The 19,140-nt window shown below is 49.2% G+C and overlaps 1 protein-coding gene and 1 non-coding gene across 8 annotated transcripts in view; both read left to right on the plus strand.

Annotated features, from left to right (window-relative positions):
* TECPR2 (tectonin beta-propeller repeat containing 2) overlaps positions 1-19,140 on the plus strand; it is a 108,258-nt gene that overhangs the window by 68,626 nt on the left and 20,492 nt on the right. For 5 of the 7 annotated variants that reach the window (XM_047864000.1, XM_047863999.1, XM_047864001.1 and 2 more), the window contains one exon: positions 3,297-3,445. In XM_047864000.1, the coding sequence (XP_047719956.1) occupies positions 3,297-3,445 (149 nt within the window). Of the gene's footprint in view, positions 1-3,296; positions 3,446-3,619; positions 3,678-9,158; positions 10,130-19,140 lie in introns of those variants that run through there. The other 2 variants (XM_047864002.1, XM_047864003.1) reach the window with 2 other exon arrangements.
* On the plus strand, positions 5,468-5,540 carry TRNAQ-CUG (transfer RNA glutamine (anticodon CUG)). Its single transcript has one exon. It is a non-coding gene; the product is annotated as a tRNA-Gln (tRNA).

A 19,140-nucleotide genomic window follows, 5' to 3' on the forward strand; every position in this document is an offset into this window, starting at 1 on the left:
TATATGTTTAAAAGTAATCCTAAAGGGAAAATGTCTCCTCTGTTGAAGAAAGTAATTCAAACTTATTTTAAATGCAAGAAAAAACAAAGCGGGGAAAGGCAAGAAAATGATAGCGTGTCTGTGTTCATCAGGCTGCTAGTGTAATAACAGTCCCGAGGTATCAGCAACTTAACACCGTGAATGTTGCTTTCCTGCCACCACAAAGTTGGCTCTCAGTCTCTAGGACTGTGTCCTCTGCTGCAGTGAGGGCTGTGGCCTCGCCGTCATGGTCACTACAGCAGGGGACGGCTTCTGCCCACAGCCCGCTGTCCATGCTAACGATGAGGTCCTGCCCAACTGGAAGGGCCTGCAGGGGAACCATGGAGTGTTTGGGAGGGCCGTAGTCCCCACCACCTGTCCTGACCTTCTCTGCAGAGCAGTCTCCTAAACCTTCTGTATTCAGGCAGCCTGGGGGACCCTCTGTGAGGTAGAAAACTGCAGAAAAGCCTTCTGTTAAACGTTTTCTTCTTTGACCTGTGTCTTCAGGATAAGCCATTGTATTTACTGACATGTATATTCTAGCAGCCTTTACTTTTGTTCTGAAAGAATATTCCTAACGTGTGAACTGCGTGTTCTGTTGGCGGTGTTGATAGTCACTGCTAACTGAGCTGCTGGCCCGGTGCGGCTTTGTCACCGTGTAACCGTTGTCACCATCAGCTACTGCCTTGACTTCCTATTAGGGTAGGTTGAAGACTCCGGCATAAAATCAATTTTCATTTAGCATTAAAAAAATTTTTTTTTCAACGTTTTTTATTTATTTTTGGGACAGAGAGAGACAGAGCATGAATGGGGGAGGGGCAGAGAGAGAGGGAGACACAGAATCGGAAACAGGCTCCAGGCTCCGAGCCGTCAGCCCAGAGCCCAACGCGGGGCTGGAACTCACGGACCGCGAGATCGTGACCTGGCTGAAGTCGGACGTTTAACCGACTGCGCCACCCAGGTGCCCCACATTTAGCATTTTAAAATTAGCCTTCGTTTCTCAGCTATTTCTGTAATTTACTGCTGAAGGTACTTTATTTTGATCGGTACGAATCTTTCACCATGTAATGTTAGAGCCCTAGGGAGTCTATCTGAACTCCCTGGTAAGACATTCCATAAAAGATTAAGGAAGGAAGAAATAAAGTTTATCTCAGTATAAGAAAAACCATCTGTAGGATATGCACAAAGGAATACTGAGACTTTTTCGTGTAGTGGTCAGTTCATACTTTTAAGCTGGTGTCATAGCTGAAGCCACCCGACAAGATGTCCACACGCAGGATCGGTGCCGTATGTTTTAGTGCAGAAACATGGTCTGCCATCTGATACCAGGGACAGCTATGAGCTGACCGACAGGAGCCCTGCCACTGAACGTAGCTGCACCACCTTTTCCCCCTGCTTTAAAGCCAAGATGACCCATCAGATTTAAAAACTCAGCAAAAAACACTGTCAAGAAAATGAGAAGGCAAGCCACAGACTGGGAGAAAAGACTCCTAATGCGTATATCTGACAAAAGACTCGTATCCAGAATAAACAAGGAAATCCTCTAACTCGGTCATCAAAAGACAAACCATTAAATTTGAAAAATGAGCAAAAGACTCGAACGGGTACTTCTCAAAAGAAGATATACCCCATAAGCACATTAGAAGAGTCTCAGCATCATTAGTTATCAGGGAAATGCAAATTAAAACCATGACAAATGACCTCTTCACACCCAGAATGGCCAACATGGAAAGGGTGCCAACACCAAGTGCTGGTGAGGGTGTGGGCAGCCGGCCTGCACTGCTGGTGGGCGTGCAGAATGGCAAATGGAGGGGCGCCTGGGTGGTTCATTCGGTTAAGCATCCACCTTCGGCTCAGGTCATGATCTCTCAGTCTGTGAGTTCGATCCCCACGTCGGGCTCTGTGCTGACAGCTCAGAGCCTGGAGCCTGCTCCAGATTCTGTGTCTCCCTCTCTCTCTGCCCGTTCCCCACTTGTACTCTGTCTCTCTCAAAAGTAAACATTAAAAAATTTAAAAAAAGAATGGCAAATGAAAGCCTACCCCACAACCTTGCACTTCCACTCCTAGGTACCATTCAAGAAAAACAACGCGTCCACAAAAAGTCTTCCATAGCGACTTTACTCCTGATAGCAAGAAGTGGGCGTGGCCCGAGTGTGCTCACTGGGTGGCCGGGTGGCTGGGTGGCCGGGTAAACCTTGTTGTCGACAGGCAGCCGAGCAACATTCAGCAACCTGAGAAGCGACACTGCGTGTGAATCCTGCCCACGGTTCACTGAGTCAAAGAGGCCAGACCCCAGAGACCGCATACCTGTGGTTGTTTTTATGGACCTCTAGACCAGACTAGTAACCCGTGGGTGCCTCAAGGGAGGGGACTGACTCGAAGGGGCCCAAGGGAACTTTCTGGGGGATGAAAATGTGCTCTAACTCGACAAGACACGGTTACCTGGGTATGTTCATCCGTCAAAACCGACGGATCAGAACACGTCAGATCTGTGGGCTCACCAGAGTCCCCGCGGTCGGGTAGCTGGTGTGGAGGAGTTGAGCTGGCCTGGGTTCAGACCTTTGCCTCCCGGCTTAGCCACAGTCTCACCCTGGGACCTTGGGCAAATGTCTCTGTGTCTGAGTCCTGACGGCCTCCTGAGACTGAGCCGATAATCACTGCGTGCCACTGCTCCATTGCAGGCTTTGGATTGAGGCATCCCGCACTTAGCCGCACCTTGTCCCAAGGCTGTAACCAGGCTGTGCTTTTGGCCACATAGACCATCAATCAAGTGTAATTTCTCTTGAGAGCCTCCTCCCATTTCCCTTCCTCTTAAAATTGGTTTAATCAATAAGGAGAAATGTAGAAAGAAAAATGAAGATTCTAGGGGGCTTAGTTTGTTATTAATTCTCATTCGGGTCCAGATGTCCTGATAAAGAGGGGCGCCCTCTCCCCAGATGCAGAATTTGCTGGTGCTGTGCACGGATGTGATGAAGCTAGCGACGGGGCCCACGCAGGGACTAACCCTGCGCTTATCGGCCCGGGGCCCGGTGCCGGCAGCATGCTGACTGCCCCGCCCGGTGCCAGAGAGCCTGCGGAGTGGCGCCTGGCCGGTGGCAGGGCGGCCAGAGGCCTCAGAAATGCCCCTGAGCTGTGGCGTTCTCAGACCACAGGGTCAGCCGCAAGAGCAGCCTCACCTCTTTCTTTGAAGGATAAATCAAAGTCCATAGGTTTAAGTGAAGGATTCGTCATTTTACAAAAGCAATTAGCGTGTGGCCTTTTCCTTCATTTGCCTGCAGGACCTATAAAACTGACAAGCCTGGCGTGTGGAAATCAGCACATCTGGGCCTGTGATTCCAGGGGCGGAGTTTACTTCCGAGTAGGAACCCAGCCTCTCAATCCCAGTCTGATGCTTCCGGCCTGGATAATGATTGAGCCGCCTGTCCAGGTAAGCCAACCCTAACTGACACCAGGCTGCCCCTCGTAAAGCCGGGAGCTGCCGGATCGCTGTGCCGGGGAGGGGACCACCCCTGCCTGTGTGCACGCCCCAGCAAGCGGGGGCGGAGGCACATGTCCAGGGAGCAAGGCGCGCCCCCAGCCCGCGCTCACCCGTCTCTCCCAGGCGCGGAATTTAGAGCCGAATGCGTCGTTAGAGATGATCTGAGCCAACACTTCAGGTTTTTTTCTTCTCAAAATAAAAATATTTTGACTTTTTACAAAACGAACGTTGTGTTTTAAAAAAAATAAAATCAGGGGCGTCTGGCTGGCTCAGTCCAGTGAGTATGCAGCCCTTCATCTCGAGATCATGAGTTCAAGCCCCAAGTTGGATGTAGAGATTACTAATAAATATATAAATAAATAGAATAAAATCAAGCAGTACCCAGAAGTACGGCAAAGAAAATAAAAGCCACTCAGGTCTTGTCAGCACCTTGTGAGTACCTCTCCTGGCTTGTTGAGTTCTGTGTCCCGTCACCACCCCCACGGCATTTCAGCTTACCGTATGTTCCCAGTGTTTTTCTTTTCTACTTGACTCTTCCACCATTGATAGCAGAAGCAGGGGTCTGATTTTAGTGCACTATTTAATTACCTTTAAAGATCTAACGGGCCTGGTTGCTATACTAGGTTTATTTCTGTTAAAATGTATACTTAGAGGTCTGTGATTTCGTGACTTATCTGCTCCAACTCCTGCTAGGCCCTATTTTGTGAATTTGTTGGAAAAAACATGATGTTGCCATTTGCAGAGGCAGCAACGGGACAGTGGTTAGTCCTTAAACAGAAGAGTGCTTAAATGGGGACAGGCAGGAAATCAGGTGTTTGGGTAAAGGCCCGCGTTCATGACTATCTATGTTTTGTGCATCATCAACCCCCAGGGACAGAGTGACAGAAGTCGAGGGGCAAGTTGCAGGGCCATCTCTGAGGACCTCCAGTCCTCCCAGGAGACACGGGGCATGTGCCGGGAGGCCCTATGGTTGGACCAGAGGTCGTGTTGGAGTTCGAGGTCCTGGCCACAGAGGCCCCGCGTCCCCACTGGTAGATGTTCCTCCCTCATGGAGTTAAGGGGAGGGTGGGTAGAATAATGTCCGATGGCACCTTGTGAATCAGAAAGCGCTGTGCAGACGTGAGGTGACATATGATGAACGAGGATGCGGGCTCACTTCTCTGCACGCAGTGGCGCAGCGGGAGCAGGTCATCCGGCAGAGGGGAGTTTGTCATCACTGGCCTTGCTGAGCGCTGCCTGTGCACAGTGATGAGCAGAGACAAGCCAGCGTGCGGCTCGCTTCGTTGGCGTTCTGAAATTCTCTTTACGCAAGGCACTCTCTTGTTGCCTGAGCCCTTTGGTACGTCGCTGTTAGCACATTCCTTTTTTTTTCTAAGAGCTTTATATTATTTCTTTTAAGAGTTAAAGTTCACCCTTTCATAGTGTGAAATTCAGGGGGTTTTAGTATATTCAGGAAGTTGAGCAACACTTACTACTACCCTGTTCCAGAACTTTCTCATCACCCCAAAAAGAAAGCACATACCCATGAGTAGTAATGGTAGGGTGGGTAGGTAGCCCATATCCTCTTCTGGAACCCCCACCCCCTCAGCCACTAATCTCCCTTCTATTTTTATGCCTTTGCCTATTCTGGATCTGTCTGTTCATATAATGGAATCGTACGATAAGTGGCCTTCTCTGCCATCTTTCGCTTAGCGTCGTGTTTTCAAGTACTGTAGCACATTGTAGCATGTATCAGTGCTTCGTTCCCTTTTGTGACTAATATTTCGTCATGTGGATAGATGTGTAGTTTATCTGTTCATCGGTTGGTGGACGCTTAGGGTGTTCCCACGTGTGGGCTGCCGTGAATAATACTTCATGTACGAGTGTTTGTGTGGACTTACATTTTCCATTCAATAGAACGTGTGGATACCTTTAAAGGGAATTGCAGGGTCAGATGGTGAATGTACATTTAAATGTTTAAGGAACTGGGGCACCTGGCTGGCTCAGTCGGTAGAGCATGTGTCTCTGGATCTCGGGATTGTGGGTTCGAGCCCCACATTGGGCGTAGAGATTACTTAAAAATAAAATTGAATAAACGGACGAGCTGATTTCCACAGTGACTGCGTCATTTTGCCTTCCACCAGTAATGTATTAGAGTTCTCATTTCTCCACATCCTTGCCAAAAAGTTTTTCTTGCCCGATGTTTTTCTTCTAGCCATCCTAGTAGGCGTAAAAATGGCATCTCGTGGTTTTGACTTGCATTTCCCTAAATGACTAATGATGTTGAAGATCTTTTCACGCACTTACTGGTCCTTTGTATATCTTCTTTGGAGAACTGTGTATTCAGATTCTTTGTTTATTTGTCAACTGAGCTATTTATCTTTAAATTCTTGAGTTATAAGAGTTCTGTAGGTATTCTGGGTTCTAGACCCTTATGAGATACATGATTTACATATGCTTTCGGTGAGTTATGTGCTAACTGTTGCCTGATCCAAGGTCTTGAAGATTTGCATCTGTATTTTCTTTTAGACATCTTACAGTTCTAGCCCTTACATTTAGATGTTTGATTTATTTTCAGTTAATTTTCATATAGGGTACAAGGTGGGTGTCCAAATTCATTCCTATACACATGAATATCCAATTATACCAGCACCATTTGTTCTTTTTGATTCAATTATCATGAAGGGCTGTCAAAATCAATTCATCATAAATGGAAGGACTTTTTTACTTTAATTCTATTTCAGTGATCTGTATGTCCGTCATCAGGCCGGTACCACATTGTCCTGATTACTTAGCTTTGTTGTACATTTTGAAATCAGGAAGTGATTTTTCTTTTTCAAGATTGTTTTGGGGGTACCTGGGTGGCTCAGCAGTTAAGCATCCAACTCTTGATTTCAGCTCAGGTCATGATTTCACAGTTCGTGGGTTTGAGCCCTGCCTTGGGCTCTACACTGGCAGTGTGGAGCCTGCTTGGGTCTCTCTCTCTCCTTCTCTCTCCGCCCTCTCCCACTTTCTCTGTTTATCTCTCTCAAAATAAATAAATAATATAAACTTTTTTAAAAATACTGTTTTTTTTCTACTCTGGTCCTTTGCACATCCATATGAATTTTAGGATCAGTTTGCCAATTTCTGCAAAAAAAAAAAAATGCTAACATTTTTATAGGAATTGTGTTGAATCTGTAGATCACTTGGGGAAGCATTGCCATCTTCATAGTATTAAATCTTCCAATCCATGAACATGGGCTGTCTTTTCGTTTATTTAGATCTTCTTTAATTTCTTTCAGCAGTTTTGTGGTTTTCAGAGTATGTGTTTTTAACTACTTTTGTTAAATGTATTTCTAAGTCATTTACTCTTTTTAATACTACTATAAATGGAATTTTTTTAATGCTTATTTATTTTTGAGAGAGAGAGAGAGAGAGTGTGTGTGTGCAGGAGTGCACAAGCTGGGGAGGGGCAGAGAGAGAGAGACACACACAGAATCCAAAGCAGGCTCCAGGCTCTGAGCTGTCAGCACAGATCCTGATGTGGGGCTCAAACTCACAAATCACAAGATCGTGACCTGAGCCGAAGTCAGATGCTTAACTGACTAAGCCACCCAGGCACCCCGGAATTGTTTTCTTAATTCCATTTTCAGTTTGTTCATTGCTAGTATAAGTTTCTGTATATTGATTTTGTATCTGGAAACCTTGCTAAACTTATTTTAGTTCTAATAACTTTTTTGTGGATTCCTTAGGATTTCTTAGGTACAAAATCATGTCATCTACAAAGAGAGATAATTTTACTTCTTTTCCTATCTGGATGCCTTTTCTTCCTTCCTTCCTTCCTTCCTTCCTTCCTTCCTTCCTTCCTTCAATGCTTATTTATTTTTGAGAGAGAGACAGAGCACAAGCAGGGCAGGGGCAGAGAGAGAGAGGGAGACACAGAATCCAAAGCAGGCTCCAGGCTGTGAGTTGTCAGCACAGAGCCTGACATGGGGCTTGAATCCACACAGTGAGATCATGACGTGAGCCAAAGTTGGACGTTTAACCAACTGAGCTACCCAGGCGCCCCATATTTCTTTTCTTGCTTAATTACCCTGACTAGAACCTTCTGTACGATGTTGAGTAAAAGTGGCGGGAGTAGACACGCTCGTTGTGTTCCTGATCATAGGGGGGAAGCATCTAGTCTTTCACTGTTAACTAATGATATGAACTGCACATTTTTTACAGATGCCCTTTTCAGACTGAGTAAGTTCCCTTTATTCCTAGTTTGTTGAATGTTTTTTTTTTTTTTCCACGAAAGAATGTTGGTTATTGTCAAGTGCCTTTTCTGTATCTATTGAGATGATCATGTGTGTTTTCTCCTTTATTAATATGATATGTTATATTGACTGACTTTTGTATGTTGAACCTTTTGTTTCTGGGATAAATCCCAGTTGGTCATGATATGTAATCTCTTGTATATGTTGCTGTATTTGGTCTGCTAGTATTTTGTCAGGGATTTTTGTGTCCTTATTCATGAGAGAGATTGGTCTTTGGTTTTCTTTTCTTGTCATGTGTTTGTCTGGTTTCGCTATTAGGGTAATGCTGGCCTCTTAGAATGAGTTGAGAAGTGTTTCTTCCTCTTCTATATTTTGGAAGAGTTCCTGAAGGGTTAGTCCTGATTATTCTTAAAGCATTCTTACAGCTCCTCATTGTAAGCTTGGGCTTTTCTTTGTGAGATGTGTTTTGATTACTAATTCAGTCTCTTTACTTGTTTTAAGTCTATTCAGGATTTTGTTTCTTCTTGATTCAGTTTGAGTAGTTTCTGCCTTTCTAGAAATTTGTTCATTTCATCTACATTACCTACTTTATTGGTGCCCAGTTGTTGATAGCAGTCCCGTATCATCATTTCTATTTCTCTAAGGTTGGTAGTTCTGTCTCCTCTTTCATTTCTGATTTTAGTAGTTTGAGTCTTCCCTCTTTTTTTGTTAGTATAGCTCAAAGTTTGTCAACTTTGTTGGTCTTTTCAAAAAACATCTTTTGGGGGCGCCTGGGTGGCTCAGCTGTTAAGTGTCTGACTTCCTTCAGCTCAGGTCATGATCTCACGGTTCGTGAGTTTCAGTCCTACTTCAGGTGTGCCCCGCTTCTCTCCCTCTCTTTCTGCCCCTCACTCAATTGCACCCTCTCTCTTTCCCTCTTTCTCAAAAAAAAAAAAAATCTTTCAGTTTTGTTGAGTTTTCTCTTTTGTTTTTCTGTTCTTTACTTCATCTGTTTTCACTCTAATCTTTGTTCTCCTACAGCTTGTTGTGCACAGTGTTTTGCTTGCTAGTGATATTCTTTTGAGATTTCCAAGCGTTATTTGTCACATTTATTGTGTGCCTGGAGAAGGCATAGGTTTGCAGAGTCCCAGCACGGAGCCACGCCAGGGTCAGCAAAGGGCTGCTGAGGGGCAGAGCGAGGTCTGTGGGACGTGTGGTGGTGGAGGACGGTGTCGAGCCGGTCGGAGCACACTTGTGCCTTGCCTCAGACTTCTCCCATCAAGCCATAGGCCGGGATGTTAGAGAGCAGGGCCAGGCAGTGAGCTGCTGACAGTGGTAGGCTCCAGCCAGCCTGGCCCCCAGCTGGGCACCTGTCTGCAGCCATCATGGGCCACTCGGGTACCTGGCTGAGTTACATCAAAGACTGTGGGAACCTGCACATTGTCCTTTCTTTCTCCGTCTAGATTCTAGAACAGCCTCTGGGAAGCAGAGCTCAAATTGGGGAGAGAAAGCTGTACTTGGAGTGCTCTATTGACGAAAGTGATCAACAGCTGTACCCAGGAAAATGGCCAAATGGAGCAAATTCACATGAAAGGGCCTCAAAGCCGTGCTCTGAATAAAGTAGTGATTGCTAAATGGGCTGCGAAACACTAACTATTCCAAGTGGTTCCGCTGAACGGAGCCACATTTTCTGACTCAGTTAGCTTTAAGTGCTGGGGAAAAGATTCGCTTTCTGTGGAATTGGAAGATACAAAATGCTTTTCAGATTGGTTCCTGTGGGAAAAAAAATCAGACTTTACATCTGCGCAGGCTTTTATTCAACGCCCTTTCCAGCCCTGACTTGCCGGAGTCCTGTCTTTAGTGCGGGACGTACAAGTCAGGAGCAGTCCCCGCCCCTTGGCAGAGGACGCATGTACTCGGGACAGTTGAGTGACTGTGTGGCCCCCAACCCTAGCAAGTGACCAAGTCTCCACGGGGACCCAGGCCCGCCGTGCTGTTACAGCCTGCAGGGACTGCTTCCCCCGGGCAGCTGGGACCGACCGACCGCTCAGCTACAGAGATCGAGGTGACCACGAGCCCCGTTGCTGGGTGCTCACCTCGGGCCACCCGTCCTCACAACATCCCCGTGATCGTTCGTGTGCCCGTGTGGGAAACCCCGGCTCAGGGAGGAGCAGAAAGTTGCCGGAGGCCTCACGGCTCTCCTGTGGCAGAGCTGGAATCCAGGTGTGTGTCACCCCAACTCGGTGTGGGGACCGAGCCTGGGCCCAGAGCCGCGATCGCGGTGGTGTGCCTGAGGCTCTGTGACCTCACAGGCGGTGTTTCCAGACGAAGGCCCCCGCGTCCTGCAGCTGTAGAGGTCCTGAGGAGATGAGTGTGGCAGTAGGGAGGTGAGGCTTCACTAACAGGGTTTGGAAAGTCAGGAAAATGGGGCACGTGGGGGGGCTCAGTTGTTAAGCCCAATCTCACAGTTCGTGGGTTCGAGCCCCACGTCAGGCTCTGTGCTGACAGCTCAGAGCCTGGAGCCTGCTTTGGATTCCGTGTCTCCCTCCCTTTCGGCCCCTCCCCCACTCATGCACTCACTCTCTCTCTCAAAAATAAACAGTAAAAATTAAAAAAAAAAAAAGAGGACAATTTGGTTGAATCCCAGTATTGGAGTATAAATGGAGTTTACGTATTTAGATCATAGTCAGCCTCTTCCTACTGTATTTTTTTTTCTTCAGTTTGTTCCTCCACTTGACCTTCTTGGTCTGCATGTAGGATGTGTTTGCAGTGGAAACGGTGGGGGGGGGACAGGTAATAGCTGCTAAAGGACACGATGAAGTGAAGCAACGGAAATCCTCTGAGATCAGCAGCACTTATGCTATTTGCTTCCCGCTTTCGTCTCTGGTAAAAGCCTCCCTGCTGTAGTAGTTTTGGGGTGAAGTTTAACAAAGTGCTCAAAACAAATGACTCAGTGTTCAGACTTACTAACATATGGAAGGATTTGGAGAAAATATTTATAGTTGTTTTTAGGATTTTTTTTTTTTTTTTTTTTTTTTAGCATTTTTGCTTTAGTTGGAGAATGTTCTGTCCAAGGTAGAGGGAGCACTAAACCAAGCTCAGTGGGTGATGTGACATTTCGCGGTACCGTGGGCACCGACGGCCCTGGTAAAGGAAGGGCAGCATCCTGCTGTCCCCACCCTAGTTTGGCCCCGCCTCTTCTTTCAGGCCAGTCTTCTTTACTGCATCACTCGCTCCCCTCCACCCCCAGGTCGCCTCTGCCTCCTGAGCAGACTCCACCCTTCACTGACCTGGGGTCCCCAGCCTCACGTGGGGGCTTAGGCCCGCCCAGCCCACCCTTCCTGTGTGGACTGCTCACCCGTTTGCAGGGGTCATTTACTCCGCCAGGAAAAGAGAGAGACTTGGGAAACCAAGACTGATAGGTCTGGCCAATGGCCAGAGTAACTTTTAAAACTTTTATTTTAAATTCAGCTGCTTCAGGTATTTTTGTCTGTATGAACAACAAAAACATAAAATAAGTATACAAGCATGATACAGATAATACTCCTAAGGATTCTCTGCCCACAAGCTGCCAGTGGGGATGTGTAACTGCGTGTAACCTTAAGCGCCGAGAACTTACGCACCGGCAAGTTCACACCTGACAACAGGAAGACTTTCATTCGAGAAAGGTTAGCATTAGGGGCGCCTGGGTGGCTCAGTCGGTTGAGCGTCTGGCTCTTGATTTCGCCTCATGCCGTGATCTCATGGTTTGTGGGTTTAAGCCCCACATCGGGCTCTGTGCTGACGGTGCAGACCCCGCTTTGGGTCCTCTGTCCCGCTTGCTCTATGCCCCTCCCCAGCTCGTGCACACACACACGTGTGCTCTCTCTCTCAAAATCAATAAACAGACTTAAAAAAAAAAGAAGAAATGTCAGTTCAGGACAGCAGAGTGGAGAGCAGTTAGAGGAGTTTTCGTCGTCCTGACCCCTGACTGAAGGCACGGCTAAGTAGCCCCGATGACACTCTCACCCCTTTCACCATCTGGTGACACCCACCGACCTGGTACAGGTCACTCAGCCGGGGACGGATGGTGGGAGAAGGGGGACATCCACGCCCCAAAGCCAAGCTCTGTGGGTACAGCTGAGCACCTGCTCCTAAGAGTTTTGGGGTGTTCTGATCGATGGCCGATGTCTCCTGAAATAAAATTGTTAGGAGGCCTTGGGGATAATGAAACCAGGTCCCTGTCATCTCATTTGGGAGGCGGGGGATTTGGCCCCGTCTGGTGCTAACACAAGACCATTCAGCAAGTTAGCCCCACCCCCAGCTGGGGCCTCCGCAGCACGGCCTGTCCCCCCACCGCCCCCATGGCAATGAGAGCGGTCATGCTCTGCGCTCTGGGACAAGGGCACAGAGCTCCACACGCCAGGCCAGCACGCGGAGCCCCTGTGTTCGATAAGGAGAAGAAAAGACATTGCCAGTTACGTGCTTCGTGTCCAGGAGGTCTCTGCTCTGTGAGATTTGCTGTGACGGAGCGGAGCTGAACTGCGATGCGTTTATTCAGGGAAATCTGCCACAAGTCTTCCACGTCGCTTCACAGAAGAGCTTTTATTCCCACCAAGAAATGCTCATATCCTAGCACGTTGCTGAGTAAAATGTCAGTTACAGACACGTTCAGTGGTTCTGTTGAAGTTGAAACAACGATGATGCGTACACTGAAATCTCTGCAAAGGCACAGCGGAGGAAATGGTGACGTCTGGGTGTAGCGCGCTATCATGACTGAGTTTTTCCTTCCCTTTGCTGAAAATCTGGCGATGAACGTGTCCTACTTCTGGAGTGAGTACTTCACAACTCTGAATAGTCTGAATAAGGCTCAGTCTTGGGAAACAATCAAACATGTTCCCAAAGCTACCGGTTGTTAACACCATCTCTAGCGGTCAGCGTGAACTTGACTGTGTTCTGTTCACACGGCGAAGCTGTGAACGGTGGGTGAAGCGGGTGCGGCACCGGCCTTGTGGTAAAAGAGCCCACTTAGCAAATTATGCCAGTGACGGTTATTATAAACAATCAAGGATGTACTTTGAAAGGCCATTTAAAATCATGTTCTGGCAGGTACCGCTAAGGAGAATCATTCCAGGTGGAGCCGTGGCCCTAGCGGCTTTGGAGCTGGTCTTCGCCGCTTCCCAGAGGTGGTGTCCAGCTTCCTGTGCTGTGCCCCCTGTGTGGCCCCGAGGGTGCCCTGCCCCTCCCGGCAGCAGCACCCAGGGCCCCTCACACACACCCACGGACTGAGGTCTGTGTCTGCTGTGCTCACAAGGCTCAGAAAGGCCGTGCGGTACCGATTTGGTAAGAAACAAAAACACAAAATGATAAAATCCCACTAAATACCTAGAAAAAAACTACAGCAGGGATTGCTCTTTTTGATCCAGAGATTATGAGTGATGATAATAGTTTTCTCTGTTGTCTGTATTTTCCTCTGACGGGCAGGAAATCTGTTTTGTAGTCGGAGAGAATAGGGGTATTTTACAGAGGGACCCAGACTTTGTGAGTCAGGCGCAGCCCCTCTGCTCCAGGACGCCCCCGCAGACATCGCTGGCCCATATAAATCTGCATCCCTGGGGATCTTTCCACCCCCCACCCCCACCCCCGCACCCACACACAAAGGATTTGGGGCCTGGAAGACTCATAGCCCAGCCTCCCCATTCTGCAGGTGAGGAGAGGACAAGCCGGACGAAGTAAGGTCCCAGGGCTCGGGGGCTCAGTGACTCTGCCCAGACTCCTCAGCCTTGTCCTCATGCAGGACGCCAGCCCTGTGCTCACAGAGCTTGCGTGAGCTGGGAGGAGGGGGCGGCCAGCTCCAAGGTGGCCAGGAGCCTCTCACAGAGACAGTGCTGGTGCGAGGACGTGACCGGGGCTGGCAGACTGGACAGAAGGGGTTGCCCGCCGAATGAATCGTGACACGTGAGCGTGACCAGAGAGGCACCGTTGCGCTGGACCAGAGGGGGCCTGTCCCCATGCCTGGCCACCACAGAGCTTAGGGCCAGGCTGAGTGGCCTGGTCAGGCTGTTTCAGGAAGGAGCCTGCTCGAGGCGGTGCCACAGTTCCCTGCGACGGTGTGGTTGCAAGGCTGCAGCATAATGGCGGGGGGGGGGGGGGGGTGTGCGTCGCAGAAGTCAGATGGGCCTGGTCAGCAAGGGGGAGACAGCACCCCTGGGGTGGGGCAGGGCTCCCCTCCACTCCCTGGGAGCTTGGATGTCAAGGGCAGGGGAAAGGGTGCCGGCAGTCACCAGGCCCTATCTCCGCATTCATGCCTGGTGCCTTGAGTGATGGTCAGCCCTGGGGCCCAGGGCCCAGGTCCCACCTGCAGTGCTGGCCTGGATCCCAGGACTGTGGGCCTCATTTGGGAAACAGGTTGGCATGTTCCTAAAATTTCCACCAGACACCTCCGCTCCTGGCAGGAAAGATTTAGTATGAGTCAGGCCGTGGCCAAAGGCAGGGATGGAAGAGAAGCTGGAATGGGGGACCCGGTCCCAAGCAGGCAGTCACCCTCCATCAGACCCTCTCACGGCGCAGATGCTTTGCAGGGAGGGGACGCACAGGCTGCAGCACCGGACAACCTGCTGTGAAGCCTGAACCAGGGCCCTCGGTCCACAGCCCTGCACTGTAGGGTGGTGGTGGGGACCGCAGCACCGGCTGGAACTGGGTGACAGGATAAAAAGGAGTGATCGCAGAGGAGCCCACCCCATCGCTGTTGTCTTGAGCGACGGGCCAATGACAGACGGTACCTCCTATATGGCTCCAGTTGTATGAAGTCCTGGGACGGGTCGGACAGATGGATCTCGATGGCAGGAATCGCATCCGTGGTTGCCTGGGGGGCCGGGGTGGGAGGGTGGATGGCTGCCAGCGGCTTGAGGCTGCTTCCCCAGGGATGACCATTGTCAAACTATGGTTCGTACACCTGCTGTGTGTTAACTTTACCTCAAGAGAAAGCTGTAAACAAATACTGGCTTTAGTTGATGATTTGCATGTTGAAGTATCCAGGGGAAACTGCTGATGTCTGCAGCTCTCTTTGAAGCACATCCAGAACAAGATGGTTTGCTGGGTAGATAGACAGGTGGACACATGAAGAGGCACGCACGGTGAAGTGTTACTGGTAGTGAGCGTGGGGGTGTTTCCTGTAGAAGTCTTTTGGGTTTTTTGTACGTTCCAAAATTGCCATAATAATGCTTGGGTAGGGGAGATTTGATCCCGTGTATGAAGTAACTGGTAATTCATCTCCTTTACTTTCCAACAGAATCAGGATAGCAAAAAAAAAAACAAACAAACCTAAAACAGTCCTTCAAAATACTTCTCTGTGTGGAGGAAATACTTACCTCCCAGAGTAGGGACTCAGGGGACCCAAGTTATGTGGGCATAATAATGAGTAATATTGCCTCCCTCTGAAGTCCCTGTTTCGTCCCAGCAGGGAGCATGATCTCCCTCTCACGTCCTTCCACCTACGTGCTCACGCTGTCTCAGACACCTGCTGCCTCACACGTGGTCTGACCTCTGTGAAGACTGAATGAGCTCTAGAATATTGTCTTTCAAATGCTCATCTTCTAGCAAGACAGACAGCTGACACAGCCCTCTTGAGTTAAAATACCTTGCACAGTGCGTGCACACGGTAGGCACAGGCCACGTAACCACAGGAGTCATCACTTGGAAGTGAAATAGGAAGCTTTAGACCAGTTACGTGGACTTCTGCTTCCAATCAAAACAGAGTAATAGGAACCAGGTTTACCCTCCTGCCTGAAACAACAAAAATTCCAGACAAATTATATTGAAACAGTGGTTTTCAAGACATTGGACATCAGACAACAAAGAACAGTGGTCCCTGACAAATAGGAAACAAACGAGGTGACCCCTATAGTTGCCAGGCTGTTGCATGGGCAGGGGGACCCCAGGTAGGGGCTAGCAGAGCGCAGCCTGCCCCTTGAGTTGAGGGCATAGCTCTGGGAAGGTGAGAGGCCGAGGAGGCGGGAACTTGGGGGAGGACTAGAGAGCTGCAGAGGCCCCACAGGGGCTCATGCGCAGAAACACATGTGTGAGGAAACAACGCGGGGCCAGCAAGAGAGCCACCTGTAAACATCAGAGGGGACATGCCTGGGAACTCGGCAGAGGCAGGAGTAGTTCCTGATCTCACCATCCCAAGTGCAAAACCTCCTGAGCCCTAGCTATCCTTAATTGGGTCATATCCCAAGAGCACGTGGCCCCAGTGATGGGGCAAAATCAGCCCTGTACTGAATATAATTCTAATACTGGTGACCAGAGCTTAAAAGCAAGACCTAGGGGTGCCTGGGTAACTCCATTGAGCATCCGACTCTTGATTTTGGCTTGGGGCATGATCCCAGGGTTGTGGGATCGAGCCCCGAGTTGGGCTCCGTGCTGAGCATGAAGCCTGCTTGGGATTCTCTAGCTCTCTCTCTCTCTCTCCAGCCTTCTCACTTACTCGCTCTCTTTCTCTTTCTCTCAAATAAAATAAAATTAAAAAACCAAGATCTAGAAGGATCAAACTGTTTCTAAGTAAATTAGCAGCATCCCAGAACAAAGCTCAAGAGTATTTATAAATCATGAAAACATCCAGCACCAACAAGGTAAAATTCATATGATCTTAAATCCAATCAGAACTCACCAGGCAGGCAGAGAAACAGGAAAATATCGCCTACAGTGAAGGGAGGTAAATCTACCAATGGAAACTGACCCAGAAAGGATACAGATGATAAAATTCATAGGCAGGGATTAAAACAGGTGTTATAATTTTACTCTTTATGTTCCAGAAACTGGGGGAAAGATTGCATACATTAAGTAGAAAAAGGGGAACTATAAAAAAAAGACCTAGATCAAACTTGCAGGGATAAAAATTATAATGTCTGAGATTTAAAATACCCTGTATGACATTAGTGACTGTGTAGACATTGCAGAAGAAAAGATTGAGGAACTCAAAGACACAGGAATAAAACCATCCAATTCAAAAAAAAAAAAAATTTTTTTTCAAGGAGGGGGTGGGCACCTGGGTGGCTCAGTTGGGTAAACATCCGACTTCTGCTCAGGTCACGATCTCACGGTTCGTGGGTTCAAGCCCCATGTCAGGCTCTGTGCTGACAGCTCAGAGCCTGGAGCCTGCTTTGGATTCTGTGTCTTCCTCTCTCTCTGGTCCTCTCCTCCCTCTCTCCCCCCGCCTCAAAAATAATCATTAACATTTTTTTCAAAAAAATCCAAACTACGTCACAGAGAGAAAAAAAGACTGGGAAAAAACTCGGAGCCAACTGAGCATGGGACAGCCTCATGTGGCCTGGTTCAAATGCAGCCCAGTCCTGAGGCGAAAGAGGGACGAGGGTGACAGGAAAAATACCAGAAGAAATACGGCCAAAGGGTTTCCAGATCTGATGAAATAATTTTGTTGAGGGAAGAAGCTAGACAGAAAAGAGTGCATGTTATATGATTAATTTATTTAAAACTTAGAGAATGCGGACTTTTGTAGCAGAGAGCAGTGGTTGCTTGGGGATTGGTGAGGGCTGCGGGCTTGGTTGGGAGGGTCAAGCAGCGTGGGGATGGTCTCTTGAGTGCACACAAATGTCACTTTTCAGGTTGGACACTTTAAATGTGTGCATTTTATGTGTGTCCGTCATACCTCTGTGAGCTGTCCAAAAACTGTGTCGAACAGTAAGGAAACAAACAAACAGGAAGGCAGTCACTACGTTGTGTTGGGTGTTGCAGGGGGAACGAACGTGCATGGAGATGTCTCTGCTGGTGAGATCGGCGATAAATGGCCAAAAAAAGAGGGTGCCACAGGTTATGAGAGCGACCACGAAACACCGATCACCCACGGTCGCCATCCGTGGTTCCCGTGGACGGTGCAGTCTTCGAACTGGGCCCTGAGATGGTGGGCATTTCCAGTGACCGACCAGTCACGGGTTTGGCCTGGTGTCTCTGAGGAGGGAAAAGCTTCGCACAGGACAGTTCGTGGTTGGGGACCGTTTGTCTTGTGCTTCTCAGCACCAAATACTGGTATCACCCAAATGAGACCTGGGAGCATACGAGGCAGGAAAGGTATCACGTAAAGGGAGGGCTCGGGACGTCCACTGGCCCAGGTTTGGGCAGGAGCCGAATGAGGAAAGGGAGTCGTGAGCCGTGGAAGTTCTGTGGTCCGTTGGTGGGTCTGCTGTGCGCACCGTGCGATCCAAGGCTGAGGCAGAATACAGGTGGAGCTCCTGACACCAGTGTTTTTGGGTAAAGGAAGCCGAGCGACGTCGCGGTCCGGGCGTTCCCTCGGTGACTGGATCGGCACCCCCTGCGTGTACCTGCTGGCCCTGGTGGTGACCCCGCTCAGGTCCTGCCGAGCCAGCAGTGCTGTGTCCGCCGTGCTGCAGGGGCCTTCGCTCCCAGCTGGCGGGCACACGAGTGCCTTGGACAGACAGGGCGGGAAGCCGCCAGAGCCCCGCCAGCCAGGACCGTCCCCACCAGAGCCAGAGCCCGGTTCCTGAAATCAAACGAACCTGAACGAATACTTCTTTTTTTCCATGAGACCAACTGACCTTGGGAGAGTTGCCCAAACTCACTGGCCCTTCATTTCATGACCAGTAAAGTGGAGAGTCCTCTCCCCCTGAGGACCATCTGGAGGCATGTATTCAGAGGTCCACACATAGGTACCTCCCCTGGAGGTGAACGCAGCAGGTCTGGAGTGGGGCTCAGACGTCTCAGTTGGTTGCTTTTTTTTTTTTTTCTAATTTTTTTTTCCCAACGTTTATTTATTTTTGGGACAGAGAGAGACAGAGCATGAATGGGGGAGGGGCAGAGAGAGAGGGAGACACAGAATCGGAAACAGGCTCCAGGCTCTGAGCCATCAGCCCAGAGCCCGACGCGGGGCTCGAACTCACGGACCGCGAGATCGTGACCTGGCTGAAGTCGGACGCTTAACCGACTGCGCCACCCAGGCGCCCCTGTGGTTGACTTTAAAAGCCATTCTGACAGGTGCGAGCTGACACCTCGTTGTGGTTTGGATCGGCATTTCCCTGACGGTTAGCGCCGGTGAGCTGCTTTTCGTGTGTCTGTTGGCCATCCGTATGTCTTGGAAAGCTGTCTATTCAGGTTTTCTGCCCACTTAAAAAAATGGGATTGGTTTTTTTGATACTGAGTTTTAAGAATTAAAAAAAATTTTTTTAATGTTTATTTTTGAAAGAGAGAGCATGAGCAGGAGGTGGGGGACAGAGAGAGAGGGAGACACAGAATCTGAAACCGGCTCCAGGCTCCGAGTCATCAGCCCAGAGCCTGACGCGGGGCTCGAACTCACGGACCGCGAGATCGTGACCTGGCTGAAGTCGGACGCTTAACCGACTGCGCCACCCAGGCGCCCCTCAGTTGGTTGCTTTTAATCAACATCACACACATAAGTGCAGAAGTTAACGCGTCAGCTGGGCCCACAGGGTGTGC

The sequence above is a fragment of the Prionailurus viverrinus genome, chromosome B3 (genome assembly GCF_022837055.1).
Source record: "Prionailurus viverrinus isolate Anna chromosome B3, UM_Priviv_1.0, whole genome shotgun sequence".
NCBI lineage: Eukaryota > Metazoa > Chordata > Mammalia > Carnivora > Felidae > Prionailurus > Prionailurus viverrinus.